Source organism: Podarcis erhardii (genome assembly GCF_964252035.2).
Source record: "Podarcis erhardii genome assembly, chromosome: 11".
In the NCBI taxonomy this organism is placed as follows: Eukaryota; Metazoa; Chordata; class Lepidosauria; order Squamata; family Lacertidae; genus Podarcis; species Podarcis erhardii.
In genome coordinates, this window is record NC_138501.1 from 14748903 (window position 1) to 14766998 (window position 18096).

The 18096-nt window shown below is 43.8% G+C and overlaps 1 protein-coding gene across 2 annotated transcripts in view; it reads left to right on the top strand.

Annotated features, from left to right (window-relative positions):
* Nucleotides 1-18096, top strand: part of MARCHF3 (membrane associated ring-CH-type finger 3) — a 150757-nt gene that overhangs the window by 115474 nt on the left and 17187 nt on the right. For both annotated transcript variants that reach the window (XM_081880578.1, XM_081880579.1), the window contains exon 4: nucleotides 17765-17974. In XM_081880578.1, the coding sequence (XP_081736704.1) occupies nucleotides 17765-17974 (210 nt within the window). The remainder of the gene's footprint in view (nucleotides 1-17764; nucleotides 17975-18096) is intronic.

Consider the following 18096-nt stretch of genomic DNA (forward strand, 5'->3'; position numbering starts at 1 on the left):
TTTAACCAGTCACTTGGCAGCTGGGAAGCTGTTGCTGGGGGATGGGCAGTCAGCTTCAAGCATGAAAGGATTAAGATGAGCTTGCTTGGTAATTGAAAGCTTTCTGAAGCCTTGTACTGAAATATGAAGCTCATCTGACTGTTTTTCCATGTAAAGCTTTGAACCGACTTCCGTTCCGTCCTCCCTTTTGTACACCCCAGCCCTCCGTTGTTCAGCGAAGCAGGAGTTTGGTATCCTGTTACCACAGCAGAAGGCCAGATGCTCTCCGACACAGTTCACAAAGAGATCACTGTCAAGGCTAGAAGGGAAAAGGGGTTTTCGGCATGTAATCAGCGAGACGAAATGGCCCATTGGCTTTAAGGGCTAACGGAGGCAAGAGCTGGCAATCCACTCTGCTGAAGCCAAACAGGGGACAACTTCATTACACTCTCCTGAGGTGGTTAAAGGCAGTGCTGAAAGATTTATCTTTTTCTTTTAAAAGCTCATTTCAAAGAGTAAGAAACGAGAGCAGTGAGAGACATTAGGACAGAATAAAAATGATGATGTCCAGCTAGAATAAACAGCTTGGAAATGCTGAAAGGGCTCCACTCTGTGTGTAAATAGTAAAGGTACCTCTGACTTGGGTTGCACGCTCATCTCGCTCTATAGGCCAAGGGAGCTGGTGTTTGTCCACAGACAGCTTCCGGGTCAGGTGCCCAGCATAACTAAACCACTTCTGGTGCACCAGAGCAGTGCACGGAAACACCATTTACCTTGCTATGTTTGGGGTCTGGTAATAATGATCCCATAGGTGGCGCTGTGGGTTAAACCACAGAGCCTAGGACTTGCCGATCAGAAGCTCGGCGGTTCGAATCCCCGTGACGGGGTGAGCTCCCGTTGCTCGGTCCCTGCTCCTGCCTACCTAGCAGTCCCTAACCCTAACCCTTATCAAGACAATGGGATTGGATCGAGACTAAACCAGGGTTAGAAATCAATGGTTCATTTTCAGTCCATTGATTTCAGGGTCTCCACTCTGAATATGAGTAATGTTGGATACCACGCAATGGGACTTACATTAGTGAGATTTCAAGGGGCCTACTCTCAATATGATTAAGGGCACAATCCTAACCATGTCTAGCCAGAAGCAAGTCCCATTGAGTTCAACCTGTATGGGGCAACTGCATAGTCCTGCATTGCGGGAATATGCAGTTGAATATGCAGTTGATGTCCTGCCAACCTAGCAGTTTGAAAGTACGTCAAAGTCCAAGTAGATAAATAGGTACCGCTCTGGCGGGAAGGTAAACAGCATTTCCATGCGCTGCTCTGGTTCGCCAGAGGCGGCTTAGTCCTGCTGGCCACATGACCCGTAAGCTGTACACCAGCTCCCTCGGCCAATAAAGCGAGATGAGCGCCGCAACCCCAGAGTCGGCCACGACTGGACCTAATGGTCAGGGGTCCCTTTACCTTTAATAATGATCGCAGTACCAACAGGAGATCTACATGAGCCTTGTAGCTATATCCTATATACCTCAGCTGAGTGGTAACTTAAAAATGGTTGCTAGCACCCCAAAAACATTTTTTGGTGCGATATACGTAGCTCAGGTGCCACTGTGGCATAAAAACTCCTAATCTGGCTACCTCCCATGCCATGTACTCCTGCACCAATCTTAGGTTTCCAGTTTGCTCACGCACACACTCTGTTATGTGTTCTCATTATGAACTTCCATTGAGCGTTGTTGCCACGTACTCTTTTAGAAAAAGCCCGACAGCTTTCAAAGTCCAGATTAAGAAGTGTATATTTATCCAATTACTGTAATTTGACATTTTTAAATCTCCCAAATCCTACTCTTTGTCTTGCATATTTCCTGGCAGCTGGTACAAAACAATGACTTTAGTGTCTTCTTGCCTGTGATGAAGTAAACCAATTTACGATAAAGCCTGCGTATTGATTCTAGGATGTGGATTTCTTTTAACATGAGCTGAAAACATGCTGTGACCTTTTAAAATGGCTTCTGTTGCCGATGGTGGTCATCCCATGTCCTTTATAACCTTCCCCCTTATATCTGATAGGCCGAAATATCTGATAGGCCGAACATTTGCTGTTGCAGCCTGCTGGAAAACTCTGTACTGGTCTTGTATCTTTACAGCTAAATCTATCCAGTTTGTAGCCTGAGCCTACTTTGTCCCTTAAACATTGCTGATTTTCACTGGTGAAGATTTAGATTTTGTATACGTTTCCTTGGAAATAAATTCCACTAAGTGCATGGAATCTGCTCCCCAAATTATTCTGCATAGGATTGACAGGCTATGCACACTTACTTTGGGAGTGCCTTTGATTGAACATGGTGGTTTAACGTCTCAGCATTTTAGCATCGAGGTGTGTACATCTGTAACCCTACGCAAATATAGCTAGGCCAAAGTCTTATTAAAGTCAGTGACACTTATTTCTGAATCAACATGGTTAGGGTAGGACTGATAAACCCAAATATTCAAGCTCTAGCTGCGGATCCATTCCTATTTAAATAGCTGATGAATTTAAAATTCCCCAAGGATTTAAATGACTGAGTGTTGGAAATTGCACTTAGATCTTCAGGCTAGCTAGAATATGTGCAGAGTCTTATGAGATGTGTTCACTATATGCTAATTGCTCATCCAGAGAAGGTCAAGAGTTCCCATTTAATCCACCTAAGGCAAATGATTGCTTGACATTTGCTTCTGTTCTGAAAAGTGCCTGTACAAAAATGGCACACTTTTCTTTAAGAAGTGCTCAGTGTTCATTCTCGTTAGCTGTGTAAAATTAAAACTCTTTAATCTTAGGGTTGGGGGTTTGTGCCCCACACTGGGCAAAAGATTCCTGCATTGCAGGAGCGTGGACTAGATCGGGGTTCCCCAACCTTGGGTCTCCAGCTGTTTTTGGACTACAACTCCCATCACCCCTAACTAGCAGGACCAGTGGTCAGGGATGATGGGAACTGTAGTCCAAAAACAGCTGGAGATCCAAGACTGGACTAGATGATCCTCATGATCCCTTCCAGCTTTACAAGTCTATGGTTCTATGAACTATTTATTTCTTTTGTACAAAACAAGAGAGGCTCAAGACTATATACTGATATATGTGAGTATAAATTAAGATCTGGTAGTATACAGTGAGGGGGGGAAAGTATTTGATCCCCTACTAAATTTGCCCGTTTGCCCTCTGACGAAGAAATGACCAGTCCATAATTTTAATGGTAGGTTTACTGTAGTTGTGAGAGACAGAATAACAACAGGAAAACCCCCCAGAAACCCAGAAGACAAAAGTCAGAGATTGTTGTGCATTATAATGAGTGAAATAAGTATTTGATCCCTTTGCAAAAGATGTCTTAGTACTTGGTGGCAAAAGCCTTGTTGGCAATTACAGAGGTCAGACATTTCTTGTAGGTGGCCACCAGGTTTGCACGCATCTCAGGAGGTATTTTGTCCCACTCCTCTTTGCAGATCCTCTCCAAGTCACTGCCATTTCAGAATCAGGATGATTAGAAAGATGTACGAAGCCATTTATATTTCCAATCCCGATGTTTTTGTCATTGTCATATGTCATGAAAACAGGTGACATCCCAGACAGTTGGATAGCTGGATTGATGGGTAAAGGTAAAAGATGAAGGACCCCTGGATGGTTAAGTCCAGTCAAAGGCCACTGTGGGGTTGCAGCGCTCATCTCGCTTTCAGGCCGAGGGAGCCGGCGTTTGTCCACAGGCAGCTTTCCGGGTCATGTGGCCTGCAGGATTAAGCCACTTCTGGTGTAACAGGACACCGTGATGGAAACCAGAATGCACGGAAATGCTGTTTACCTTCCCACCACAGCGGTACCCATTTATCTACTTGCACTGGTGTGTTTCAAACTGCTAGGTGGGCAGGAGCTGGGACAGAGCAACGGGAGCTCACCCCGTCGCGTAGATTCAAATGGCTGACCTTCCAATCGGCAAGCCCGAGAGGCTCAGTGGTTTAGACCACAGCGCCACCCATATCCCTAGGATTGACGAGTAAACATTACTGCCAATTTATTAAGGGGATGGGAGAATTATCCTAATCCTTGTCTACCTCAAGTGTTTCAGACTGTAGCAGGCTCGTGCAACTTTCAGATGAATCTTCCCATTTAAACTGCGTACTTACAGAAATGCATTTCTGCAGGGCTTTGTGGAGAAAGAAAAAAACAACCCCAGAGTATGTGATATTTTAGGGTCACTGGAGCATGGATAATAATTCTGCTGTTTGCCTCTGTTGTTAATAGCCATCCACTTAACAGATCTCTCCCCACTGGCATTTTCCATAGCTTTAATTTGTTTCTGTGCATGGTCACCTCCACATATGCACCAGTGGCATTCCGCCCCAGACAGGAGTCTTTCACAGCTTGCTAGCACCTACCATATGTCTGCATCAAAAAGCCCATTCAGCACTTTATCGAGATCATTGTGCAGCCTTTGCTTCCATGAATGGATCTGCTGGCTTGACTTTTTCCTCTGTAGAGTAGGTTGACGGTGCACTTTTCTGAAACACAGCCTGGAAACTGCATTTAGAACAGAAACATGTCTAGGAGAAATTAGTGCATGCTATATTAGGATGTATGCATATGCCATTTTCAGTAACTGCTGATGCTTAATATCATACATCTTAATTTATACCAGAGGGTAAAATAACATGTGATGTATTCAGTTGTGTTCTGTGTATAGTGAAGTTTCTCCAGTAATATATTTGCGTGGGGGTGGTGTGCTTCTATTTATTATTTATTTTATTATTTATTTTAATCATATCCAGTCTTGCAATACAGTGGTACCTCAGGTTAAGTACTTAATTCATTCCGGAGGTCCGTACTTAACCTGAAAGTGTTCTTAACCTGAAGCACCACTTTAGCTAATGGGGCCTCCTGCTGTTGCCACACCGCCGCATCACAATTTCTGTTCTCATCCTGAAGCAAAGTTCTTAACCTGAAGCACTATTTCTGGGTTAGTGGAGTCTGTAACCTGAAGTGTATGTAACCTGAAGCATATGTAACCTGAGGTACCACTGTATTGCTAGTCTTGGGCACCTGAACTTAGCCAGATGCCATTGTGACACTAATGTGAGGTCTAAATTTAGATGCTACCTTAATCCAACACTTTGGCTTCCTGTCTTATTTTCTTGTTTCAGAAAAAAAGAATTTGAAGGGCAGGGAATCCCATTTCGCCATCCCTGTGTTCATGTATACAGTGGTACCTTAGTTGTCAAACTTAATCCATTCCGAGAGTCCATTCAACTCCCGGAACCATTCATAAACCAAGCTGCAGCTTCCAATTGGCTGCAGGAGCTTCTGGCACTCAATCAGAAGCCATGGAAGCCGTGTCGGATGTTCGGCTTCCAAAAAAATGTTTGCAAACCGGAACACTTACTTCCGAGTTTGTGGTGTTCGGGAGCCAATTTGTTCGGGAGCCAAGCCGTTCAACAACCAAGGTGCCACTGCAGAAGGATGGATTGGCCAAATGCAGTTTAAAAGGTAAAGGGACCCCTGACCATTAGGTCCAGTCATGGCCAACTCTGGGGTTGCGGCACTCATCTCGCTTTATTGGCCGAGGGAGCCGGCGTACAGCTTCCGGGTCATGTGGCCAGCATAACTAAGCCGCTTCTGGAGAACCAGAGCAGCGCATGGAAACGCCGTTTACCTTCTCGTCGGAGCAGTACCTATTTATCTACTTGCACTTTGACATGCTTTCGAACTGCTAGGTAGGCAGGAGTAGGGACCGAGCAACGGGAGCTCACCCCGTCGCGGGGATTCGAACCGCCGACCTTCTGATTGGCAAGTCCTAGGCTCTATGGTTTAACCCACAGCGCCACCCGCGCCCCAAATGCAGTTTAAGGAATCTAATTTGAGCAAAGTAGAATTGGAAACAAGGGGTCAAAGAAAACAAACTCAGTTCAGTGGGGTTGTGCATAGAGAAGTTCCCAGTAGATTGAGCTCAGGTTATGCACCTGCAGTTCCCACCACAATCAATGAAAAGTCCAGGTGCTCATTCTCTAAAGCTGCAGGTCACCTTTTAAGCAAACAACTTTCCCTCCAACTCTTTGGCAGTCGGCTTTGAAAGAAGCACTTTCAAGTTCCTCTTGGTTGTCTTACAGTTTCTCATTACAAGGATTCATGGAAATTGAACAAGGTGTAGGTTGCAATCAATCATGTCTAGAAGCAGCCCAATTGTAATCGGGGTTTGCAACAGCACCTTCATCCAGCTGCTATCCTCAGCGGTATTTTCTAAGGAAATGAGATAAATCCTAACAACAGAACCCTTCAACCTTGCATAAAATGCCCGAGAACTGCGCAGGAGTTCTGTCTGAATGTAATTTAACACGCCGCTTTGTGTGTGTTTTTTTCTAAAATGTCATCTTCCCAACTGCCTTGCCAAAATGTTTGACTAACCTTGAGGTGACAGCAATAAGTGATATGCAAGGAAATTTGAACATTTAGTCCCCACGTTCAAGCAAAATTTGGCATTTGCAAAGACCTTCTATTCCTGAATTTTTTTAAAAAAAAATGCCATTGAATTAATCCTCCAAAAGTATACCCCATGATTAATACATGCTAATCATTCCTTCATAACTGCAACCTCTGGTGATAAACATGAAATGTCATACCTTGGTTCAAAAATTCCTTGTGACTTGAACGTTTTGGCTCCTGAACACCGCAAACCCAGAAGTAAGTGTTCCGGTTTGCGAACTTTTTTTGGAATCCGAATGTTCGACACTGCTTCCGTGGCTTCCGATTGTGTGCAGGAAGCTCCTGCAGCCAATTGGAAGCTGCGCTTTGGTTTTTGAACTTTTTCAGAAGTTGAACAGACTTCCAGAATGGATTCTGTTCGAGAACCAAGGTACGACTGTATGTGCAAATGAGCTGTTGCACATCTAGCAGCCCTGAGAGTATTCACACCTCCTGCTGTCCCTACAAAATACATTGTTTCAGTGCAGTCGTTGCACACATTCAGCTGTATGATCTGCAGAGCAGGAGTGGAGAACTTTTCAAGCCTGGTGGGACTGGTTTTTCTCTCACTCACCCTTCATGGGCTATGTTAGACAGGTGGGTGGACCTGTCCATCTCCTGATGTCACAGTGATGTCAGGAAGCCTTTTTTTGCCCACAGGGATCTTCAGAAGCTACTTTGAAGATCTGAAGTCCAGTTAGAAGCACTTTGAGAGGACCCTCTGAAGACGTGGTTGGATCACAAGAAGCCCACCCCATATCTTTGAAAGGGGCTTTCCTGGTGCAATCAATGTCATATATGATGTCAGGTGTTGAGCAGGTGGCTGTGACATGGACAAAATGGCCTCGTGGGTCAACTGAAGGTGCCTGACAAGCCTAGCTAGACCTGTGCGTTGGGGTTTCCCCATTCCTCCTGTACAGTAACACTCGATAGGCAAGCTGGTGTGAAGGCATCTTGAGATAGTTCCTCCCCTTTACAGGATCTGTCAGTGGGTCAAGAGTGGTAAAGAGCTGGAATGAGATCACAGAAGGGAATTTTGGATATCTGCCTGGCACTAATGGCGGAAGGCTAGATCTCCCTTTTGTCTTGGATGTGATGCACTGAGAATTGCCTTTCTGTGCAGAAAGCAAAAGTGGATGAGCGTCGATGAGAACTTTGGATTACAACAGGAAAATAAAGAAGGAGAAAATTAAAATATTTCGCACAGAACTACAAAGGCCTAACCCACTTGCTAAACGAATTCAGAGGCTGTTAAAAACAAATGAAGGATCAACACTGGAAATGTTTTATCGGGACTGTTTGGACTAATTAAGGAATGCAGTACAATACTGGATCATCACTCCCCGAACTTCAGAGCATGGGATGTCACCAAAAGATATATAATTTGGCATGAATATTTGGCTTTTTGATTGTATTATGATTTGGAATGTTTTGGTGTGGTTTTTACTGGATTGTTAAAATGGAAAAGTTAAAAAATATTATTTTTTTAAAAAAGAGAGGTAAAGAGCGAACACACCAGGTCCGAGAAAAACGTTTATGAGGAACCACACATGTGAAATGGATTTTATATTTATGAGAAGTAACAGAGGCACTGTATGTAAGGAGAGGATAATTGTCAGCTGTGATAATGGACTAACATCAAGTGAAGGATCAAGTGGATATTAAAGAAGAGATGAAGTGGAAGCAGGAAACCTGATTTTTTTAAAAAAAGAAATTGTATTAAAGTAATTTGGTCTGATCTGTAATAATTTGGAAAACCAGTAAAACATTATTATAAAAGAGAGAGGTAAAGAGCCTGCCTGAAAATGCAACGGGCCTAGTGGCGAATTCAGACTCAAGGAGTTGAGATCTCAAGATGTTGCCACCAGTGAGGCTTCCTGTGTCAGCATTTCCTTCTACTGGCCACCGGTGAATGTAAAAAACCTTTATTCCCAATCGCCTATATGCAGTATATCTTTGGCAATTGCATCCTATCTTGTAGTAAACGAATATATCCACACATAGCACACGGCAGGCACGAAAGAGATTCTGCTGTGTGTGAAAAATCATCTCTGTGGTTCTGAAGCATGGAGTCTGCATTCAGACCAGGAGAGCTTGGCAGATATTTGTGTCTCTTGCAGGGAATGTGGCTACTGGTTGACGGATTGAGCATTTCATGAAAGAGCTTCACTATTTATCTGGGCCAAAGTCTCACTTTGTTTCCACAATGGCAGTTGTTGTACCTCTCATCCTTCGTGAGTAGAGCCATTTTGTTTCCAGATTGTGTCCTGTCAGTTAACTTTTTGCCATTGCGTTCGGAAAGGTGCTGTGTCAATTTCTCCTGTGCTGCTGGTATTCTACTAATTCATTTTATGCTGATATTAAATCTAGGGAGTTCAAAGAGGTGCTGTGGTGGTTGTTCCAGAAATGCAAGCTTTTTAGCTTGCCAGATGGAACAATGCCCCCTCCCTCTGTTCACTGTTCGGGGGGGGGGTTCCTAGTTCCCCCCTAAAGTATGGTTACCAGATTTTTTTAAAATGAATCCAGGGACACTTTTTATTTTTATTTTGAAGTTGAGTAGTAACAGGGGGTCAGTAGTGGGGATGTTGAGGCAAAAGACCCTGGGCCCTAGCACACATGCACATTGTATAAAGCTGCAAAGTCCTTCGTATGCACCCTGTGAAACATAAATGTGCACAGTTTTTTAAAAACTGGGCAACAGCTCGCCGCCCGCAACTCCCGAGCCTCCCCCGATCAGTCAAAACAAAGGGGGAAGGGGGCAGCAGATCTGTACTGCTGGATGTCCCCGGTTCCCCTTCGGCAGTGGCGACAGCAACGGCAGTAAGCATCCCTGAGCCAGCCTGGTAGCACAGTTGGCTCTGGCTGGCTTCAGGAGCTGCTTGCTGCCGTGTTGCCCACCATTTTTCCTTGTCAGAAGTCCCCATATGCTGTGTTGCACACAAGACACATCATATGGGGACTTCCAGAGAGGGGAAATGGCGGGCCCAACAGCAGCGAGCAGCTCCTGAAGCCAGCCAGAGCCAACTGCACTACCAGGCTGACTCCGGGCTACTGAGGCTGTCGCTGCCATGTTTCCCGGGGACAGATTTGCAAATCCAGGGACTGTCCCCGGGAACCAGGGGTGTCTGGGAACCCTACCCTAAAGTCTATTTTCCATTGCTCTGTTGGAAGTTCTTGTGCAGGCTTCCAGTGATGGGATTAGTCAGTAGAATCCCACCTATACCTTCTTCAAAAATCTGCTTTAGGGTATTCTTCCATCTACTTCTCATCCCCTGCTTTTGGTAGATGCCATCCAACTTGTAGTGGGATAGATGCAATACACAGATGTAATAATTCAAATTCATAATGTATTAATAATAAAAATCCTGGAAAATTTAAGAAATAGATACAGGAGAAGTTAGAGGTACTGTTGCTTGATAGCAGAGGGCAAAGTGTATGATTGATTTGGGGTCTTTAGATTTCATGCTTATCCCAACCTGTTGGTTACAGCACAAATCTGACTAAGGTAAAGATGAAGGTACTGCTGACCATTAGGTCCAGTCGCGGACGACTCTGGGGTCGCACGCTCATCTCACTCTATAAGCCGAGGGAGCCGGCGTTTGTCCGCAGACAGCTTCCGGGTCATGTGGCCAGCATGACTAAGCCGCTTCTGAACCAGAGCAGCGCACGGAAACGGCGTTTACCTTCCCGCCAGAGTGGTATTTATTTATTTACTTGTACTTTCACATGCTTTCAAACTGCTAGGTGGGCAGAAGCAGGGACCGAATAAGAGGAGTTCACCCCGTCGCAGGGATTTGAACCGCCGACCTTCTGTTTGGCAAATCCTAGGCTCTGTGGTTTAGACCACAGCGCCACCCGCATCCCTACAAATCTGACTAGTTCAGTTTAAACTGCATTTAAGGGAGGGGGGCGTTTGACTTGTATGAGTTGCATTCCTTGTTCCCTGGTATGTTAAGTGTTATGCTGAGGCGGAAAGGCCAACTAGATGTTTAGCAAATGTAAGTGGAATTATAGGAATATGAAATTTCTTTATCTCTACCTGTTTTGTTAGAACTTCAGGATGGATGTGATGCCTAAAGGAAATGATTATCTATCCTAGATTGTGGAGAATTTTCTGTATGGATTTATATTTTATTTGTTTTATTTTGGAAAAGTTTTACATCATAGTCTTTGCTGGTGCCAGGAAAACAGAAAAACATCTCGCAATCTCAACCCCAAGAGACTTCCCTAAGAAATGTTCAGATTATTTTTTAAAGTGCTGCACCTTCCTAGCCTGAAACAGAAATATTGAAAAACAAAATAGAATGTTTGTGAAATGGCATTTCTAGCCTGCTGGAAGGGAATGGCTTTGTTAGCATCGCCAGAAATCACTGCTGCAATCTCTTATAGGATTAAAATAAGAAGACATGCAATTTAGACAGGTCGCAGAACCCATTATTCTCACAAAGGAAATACAACCTTGAGGAAAGACGTCTGAATTGTGTGTGTGTTAAATAGATTACCGACTCATGGGCCAATTGCAACAGGTTCAGAGGAAGGAAACAACGATTGCCAGCAGTGTGGAGAATAAGTCCTATGAGAAAAGATTGGAAGAACTGGGTATGTTTAGCCTAGAGAAGAGGAAACTGAGGTGGTGGTAGCAATGGGAAACATAAGGACAATTCCAAATAGCTGAATGCCACAAAAAGGGGAGGACAACTTGTTTACTGCTGCCCTAAAAGAGAGGGCAAGATGTTAAGGGTTTAAGTTACAGGATGGTAGAATCAGCTGAACATCAGGAGAAATTCCTCTTACAATTAAGAGCAATTCAACAGCCAATTTCTGGGAATGTTCTAGGTCGGCTTTCCTGCATCTACGCCTGGTTTCCTGGTTCTGTTATTACAGTTGTGCAGCTATCATGCTTTAAAACATTGACGCCAAAGAATCTAAGACTCATGGAATCTACATGTGCCACTACTTAATTTTTTCACTGAAGAATGTAGCAAATAAAGCCACAAATAAGTCTCACACACTTTCATTTTTCAGCTTGTATGAATGTTAGAATTCCTGCTCCATGATTGCAGTCATGGGATTGTTGTCTATCACATGACAGTATATGTTTTGACTCCACAGAGGGGGAAGTGACGGAAACAGGATGTTTGTGTTACTGTGTTCCGTGAAGTGGGACTATTGTCCTTTGTTCTTTCTCTCTTTGCTGTCTGATGCTAGAGAGAGAGGGAGCCATGTTGCAGTGCTCCGTGTGTTTTATATGTAAATAGATGCTCAGCCAAAATCTGAGTTGCTGAGGACTGTTAAGCATGATGCGCAAACTCTGTGGATCCCTAAGTGTGCCAGTGTCGGTTGGCATCGGTTGCTGTGATGTTCGGGCTGAAGAAAGCTTTTGAAGCTCCTGAACAATTGACTAGGAGGGAGAGAACATGCCAGTCGAGCATGTGTCCCTGCCAGAGTCCTACTCAAGTGTAGGCTCAACTCCTGACAGTCCACACTGAATATTTTACCATTTGAAGCCATTCACGTGCTCCCCTCATGTTTGGTCTGGAGGGTCCCCCAACTTTCTAGAATGGGTTTAGGGAGAGTTGCAGAGAGAATTGCCGTGAATCCCCCCCCTATTTCGCTGGTGGAACCTTACTTTCTCCTAAGTGACACCGTGGGCAACAGCCCAGTGATAAAAGGTACAAAGAAAAGGTTGCTTCCAGGTGACCTGTTGGTTGAGCATTCATAGAACCATAGAGCTGGAAGGGACCCCAAGGGTCATCTAGTCCAATCTCCTGCAATGCAGGAATCTCAACTAGATCATACAGGGCAGGTAAGGTAAAGGTAAAGGGACCCCTGACCATTAGGTCCAGTCGTGACTGACTCTGGGGTTGCGGCGCTCATCTCGCTTTATTGGCCGAGGGAGCCGGTGTGCAGCTTCCGGGTCATGTGGCCAGCATACTAAGCCGCTTCTGGCGAACCACAGCAGCACACGGAAACGCCGCTTACCTTCCCGCTGGAGCAGTACCTATTTATCTACTTGCACTGGCGTGCTTTCGAACTGCTAGGTTGGCAGGAGCAGGGACCGAGCAACGGGAGCTCACCCTGTCGCAGGGATTCGAACCGCCGAGCTTCTGATCGGCAAGTCCTAGGCTCTGTGGTTTAACCCACAGCACCACCCGCATCCCTACAGGGGAGGTAGCCACCCAAAAACCTCCAAGGAAGAAGAGCTCACCACTTTCCAAGGGAGTCTATCCCACCGTTGAGCTCTTACCATCAAAAAGTATTATTCTGTTTTTTTATGTGCTGGAAATCACCCAGAGGAGCTGCCAGATGGGTGAATAATAATAATAATAATAATAATAATAATAATAATAATAATAATAATAATAATATTTTTGTATCCCTCCCTCCCTGGCCGAGTCCGGGCTCAGAGCGGCTAACATCATAAAAACAACACAATAAGCATAAAAACAGATATCAATTAATTAAAATAGATCTTAAAATTAATTCAGACAAGTTAAAATCTGGGCAGGTGGCAATTATCAGGGTGGAATTGAGAGTGGTTAATAATTGCCAGGACCAACAGTTTCCACTGGTCATACAAGGACCTGTGAGCAGGTTGGGGGTCTCCTTCTGGCTTGTTTTATACAAAGGAAAGTGAGTCAAACTGCATCCTGCTCAAAGGCCTAGCGGAACAGCTCCATCTTGCAGGCCCTGCGGAAAGATGTCAAATCCCACAAGGCCCTGGTCTCTTGTGGGGGAGCGTTCCACCAGGCCGGGGCCATGGCCAAAAAGGCCCTGGCTCTGGTCGAGGCCAGTCTAATTTATAATAATAATAATAATAATAAAAGGTCTTCCTGATATTTAGTCAAAATCATTTTGTTAGTTTTGCCCCAGTTTTCATTCACCCTGATTTGTTTGCAGAAGGTGTGTTGGGAGGTTTGACACTGTTTACTGAGCATTGCTATTCCACACTTGTCTATTTCCCCAGAAGTTGTTCTTGTTGTTACGGAAGGGAGTTTATTGCACAAGGACATCAAATCGGCTTGAATTGCATGGGATGTGATTGAATCCCACCCACAAAATAACCACAGTCTGAAAATGACTTGAAATTGTCTTGGATCTACTAAAAGATGCATTTATCTGGATGGTTTTAATGAATATTTTTTACAGTTATTAACACTTGAGAATTTTGCATTCTTCTCATTTTTTTAACAGGAGTTAAATTTTGCTACGATCTTATAATTGAACTGTCAGATAAAAAACAATTAGAGCAAGTCAAAGGCTACAGATATGAGACCTGATATTTCTTTGCTACAGTTACCTTTCTGGTTTATTCCTCAGTTCATGATTCATAGCATACACTGTAACTTGGGGTGGTGGGGATATTATTAAGACTGCTTTAGAGGGGGAAATGTAGCCATTAGAGCTATGTTTTTGTATGCTTCTTGGTACAATTGTAGGAACTGAGAGATTTGTTTTTTCTGCTCTTGTTTTCCAAATCTTCCTTCCTATTTTGTGCCGACTTGGTGACATTTCGGCTCTTCCCATCTTCTTTTCCTCTGCCCTTTTCCCTCCTCTCAACGGTTGAGATTTATTACCGGCTTCATATTACTTTTAGTATCTCAGTAACACAGGAGAAGTTTCTTAGGTTAGAAAACTCAATTGCAGCCTTTACCCTCTCTTAGTTCATTGTGAAAAGTGCTTTGAGATACGGCGCTGCAAATTAGGACTTTGGAAAGGACAAGAGTCAACTTAGTCAAATCCTTTGCTCTAAGGCAGGAAGAGACCCCGGCCACAACTCCAAATATAAAACAGAGTGGTCACTTCGGAACATGATTTGTTACTAGAAAAATCTCTAGACTCAGCAGGAAAAAATACAAGTCATGAGCCATATAGATTTTAATTTTTTTTAAAAAAGATAAAGGGACCCCTGACCATTAGGTCCAGTTGTAGCCGACTCTGGGGTTGTGGCGCTCATCTCACTTTACTGGCCGAGGGAGCCGGCATACAGCTTCCGGGTCATGTGGCCAGCATGCCTAAGCCACTTCTGGCGAACCAGAGCAGCGCACGGAAATGCTGTTTACCTTCCCGCCAGAGCGGTACCTATTTATCTACTTGCACTTTGGTGTGCTTTCGAACTGCTAGGTTGGCAGGAGCAGGGACTGAGCAATGGGAGCTCACCCCGTCACGGGGATTCGAACCGCCGACCTTCTGATCGGCAAGATTTCAGTGTGGAATACTTTTGTACCTCTAGTATAATGATCAGTGAAAACCAGTGTGGTCAAAACTCTTCTCATAAGAAGTAGTACTAGCTCCACTGGGTGACCTTGAGCATGTCACTTTATCTCAGCCTAACCGCCCCCACAAGGTGGCTGCAATGATAAAATTGAAGGGAGGATATCTGTGTACGTTGCCTTGAAAGGCAAGATGCACGTATAATTAACTGAACAGCAACAATCGTGCGATCTATAAGCAGGAATAGTGATCTCTACAGTTATTTCTCTAGGGGCTGGGATCTAAGTGAATAAGGATACTATAGACCAGGGGTCTGCAACCCGCGGCTCCGGAGCCGCATGTGGCTCTTTTACACCTTTGCCGCGGCTCCGGGACGGATACTAGCGAGGGGAGGAGGCGCATTGTGCGCCCCGACACTCCCCTGTGGCGGGTGCTGTACTGGCTGTGACATTGCATGGGGGTGGTGCGTGCGTTAGTCATGCACCGTCCCGACGTCACCTTCCCGCCCGCTACATTGTAAGGGGCATGTACGCTGGTCACTGCATTGAAAGGGGGCATGTACGCTGGTCACTGTTTTGAAGGGGAGTGAAGAACACACACACACACACACACACAAAAAGGTAACTTGTTAATTTAACGTTTATTTCTATGAGGAGTAATTCTGAAGGGTCAAACAAAGAAATAATAAAAAAGTGACAAAAAAGTTATTTTGATAATGATGAGTTTTGCGGCTCCCAGTTTTTTGTTTTTTTTCGGAAACGGGTCCAAGTGGCTCTTTTTGTCTTAAAGGTTGCAGACCCCTGCTATAGACGTTTTAAGAGTTTAGAGTTTAGGATTTTAAGTGCATTGGCTCTGCTAGTTTGAGACACAGCAGTAATGCAGCACAACTTATTTATTCATTAGCTTTCTTGGCTAACCTTTACCATAACGTCCCAGGGTGGGGTACATATATTTTTTAATACGATTATAAAACAAACAAAACAGTTACAACCATAAAACAGGAAAAGTGCAAAAACTGTGTGTGTTTGTGTGTGTGTGTGTGTGTGTGTGTGTGTGTGTAAACAGTTAAAATACAGTGGTACCTCGGGTTACATACGCTTCAGGTTACAGACTCCGCTAACCCAGAAATAGTGCTTCAGGTTAAGAACTTTGCTTCAGGATGAGAACAGAAATCGTGCTCCGGCGGCAGCAGGAGGCCCCATTAGCTAAAGTGGTGCTTCAGGTTAAGAACGGACCTCTGGAACGAATTAAGTACTTAACCTGAGGTACCACTGTAGTTCCAATAGATGTGCAGGCTAGGATAAATACCTCCACCTAAAAGCCTTGTTGAAAGGTGAAGCTCCAAAAAGACAACATGGGTGGTACCTGTCTAATGTAACAGAAGGAAGTTCCAAAGAATAGGTCTCACCACACTGAAGGCCAGATTTCCACATTGCATACATCTCCTGGTTAAGATGTTATCCGCAGGAGGCAATTTTGATGGTTGGTTGGATATATAAGGGGGAAAACGATCTTTTAGGTTTCCTGGTCCCAAACTGTAATACATGCACTACTCTTGCATTGTAATCTGAAACTGTTTAGCATTGCATTTTAGCTATTCCCTCTTTAAAGAAATAAGTAAGTAACAGGTTTCATGGCACCTCTAACAGCAGTGGTTTTCTCTCTCCCAGACCCTGCCTAGAGGTTTGCCAAATTATTAAAAAGAGTGGTCTTTTCAGCCTGTTCCTATGCCCATGCCCATCTATTCACAAATATATAAATACAACACAAGGCTTATAGGCAGGTTATTGATGCTGTTTCAACAAGAGAGCCATTACTAGTCTTCATTAAATTAGTTTTACCTTCAGTTTCCAAAACACACCTGTAAAAGCCAGCATTCCCCGGCGAAGCTGTGAAATGTCCAGATTTGGGAAAGGGTGAGAATAAGTGCTTTTCTGTCCTATATACTTGGTCTGTATGGTTTTTTTTTCTAAGAGCCTTTTCAGCAGTTACCTAATATCTTTGAAACGCCCTCCCTCAAGAGGTTTGTTTGGCTCCCTCCCTATCTTCTTTTAGATAAGCATTAAATACTTTTTTCTCTCTTTGAGAGAAAGAGGGCGGGGCGGGTTTTAAACTGATACTGCTTTTAAAATGCTTTTAAATTACAGTACATTTGACTTAGTTTCCTGGTCTGAGTAATTTCGTGCTGCTGTTTTAACATTTTATATACTGGTTTTATATTTTCTACATTTTTCCATTTGATTGTAAGCCACCTTGGAGCAGGGTGTGTGGGGTGTGGACTTTGCTTTGCAACGTGACACAGAAATTCTTAAATAATTTTTACAGCATTGAATCAGCTATTTGCAAGTATTGCACCCCAGAAATGAAAAAAGTCAATGAAAATAGCAAATAAACCCAACTTGCCCTATTTCAGATGAAGCACCTTCACTTTACCTCTTTTTATAGTGGTTTTTAATAGCATTTTCTTTTTCCTTTTTGTTTGTTTGTTTGTTTGTTTGTTTTGACAAAGTAATAATCATAAATAAATAAGAATAAACATGTGCACCCCGCCACTGAAACTATTCCATTGAAACTATCCAACCTCCCAAAATTTCAACACCTCTTATGATGGCTTGACATCTTTCCGTTTTAACAGTACAAATTCTACAAACATCCTCCACATCTCCTCAAAATCATTTCTCCTGCATATTCCCCATCTTACCATAATGGCACATGTTAATTTTTTGTTAATAGCTATATCCCATACCTCTTTATACCATTCTTCCATTTTATAATCTGCTTGCCCCTTCCACTTCCCAGCTATAATAATTCATGCAGCTGTCAATAAATTTGTGGGCAAGTCCTCCATAGCCTGTGAACCTTACCCCTTCCTTCCTTCCTTCCTTCCTTCCTTCCTTCCTTCCTTCCTTCCTTTGCAATCTTCTGGCTTGTGTTTTGGGTTGTTTGAGCCATCCGTTTTACAAACTGAGCAGAGAACTAACTAAAAAGACAGTGGAATGTTGTGAGTTGTGTTAAGGGGAAGGGAGCCAAGTTATCCGGACGAAAGCATTGATTTTGCTGAGACTTATTCTGTGCTAATTCTTTCTACAGTGGCTAAGAAATCCCGGTCCCCAGCACGAGAAGCGAACTTTGTTTGGGGACATGGTGTGCTTCTTGTTTATTACTCCTTTGGCTACCATCTCTGGCTGGCTGTGTCTTCGGGGAGCAGTGGACCACCTGCACTTTAGTAGTAGGCTAGAAGCTGTTGGCCTCATTGCACTCACTGTCGCACTCTTCACAATTTACCTCTTTTGGACACTAGTAAGTACTCTTTTTTGTTGTTTTGTTGTTAAAGTTCATTTAGATTGGAGATCCATGGTTTTTTTCATGTCGCCATGTTGTAGCAGTGTTCGGATATCACCCCGCACAACTCTTGTCTTATC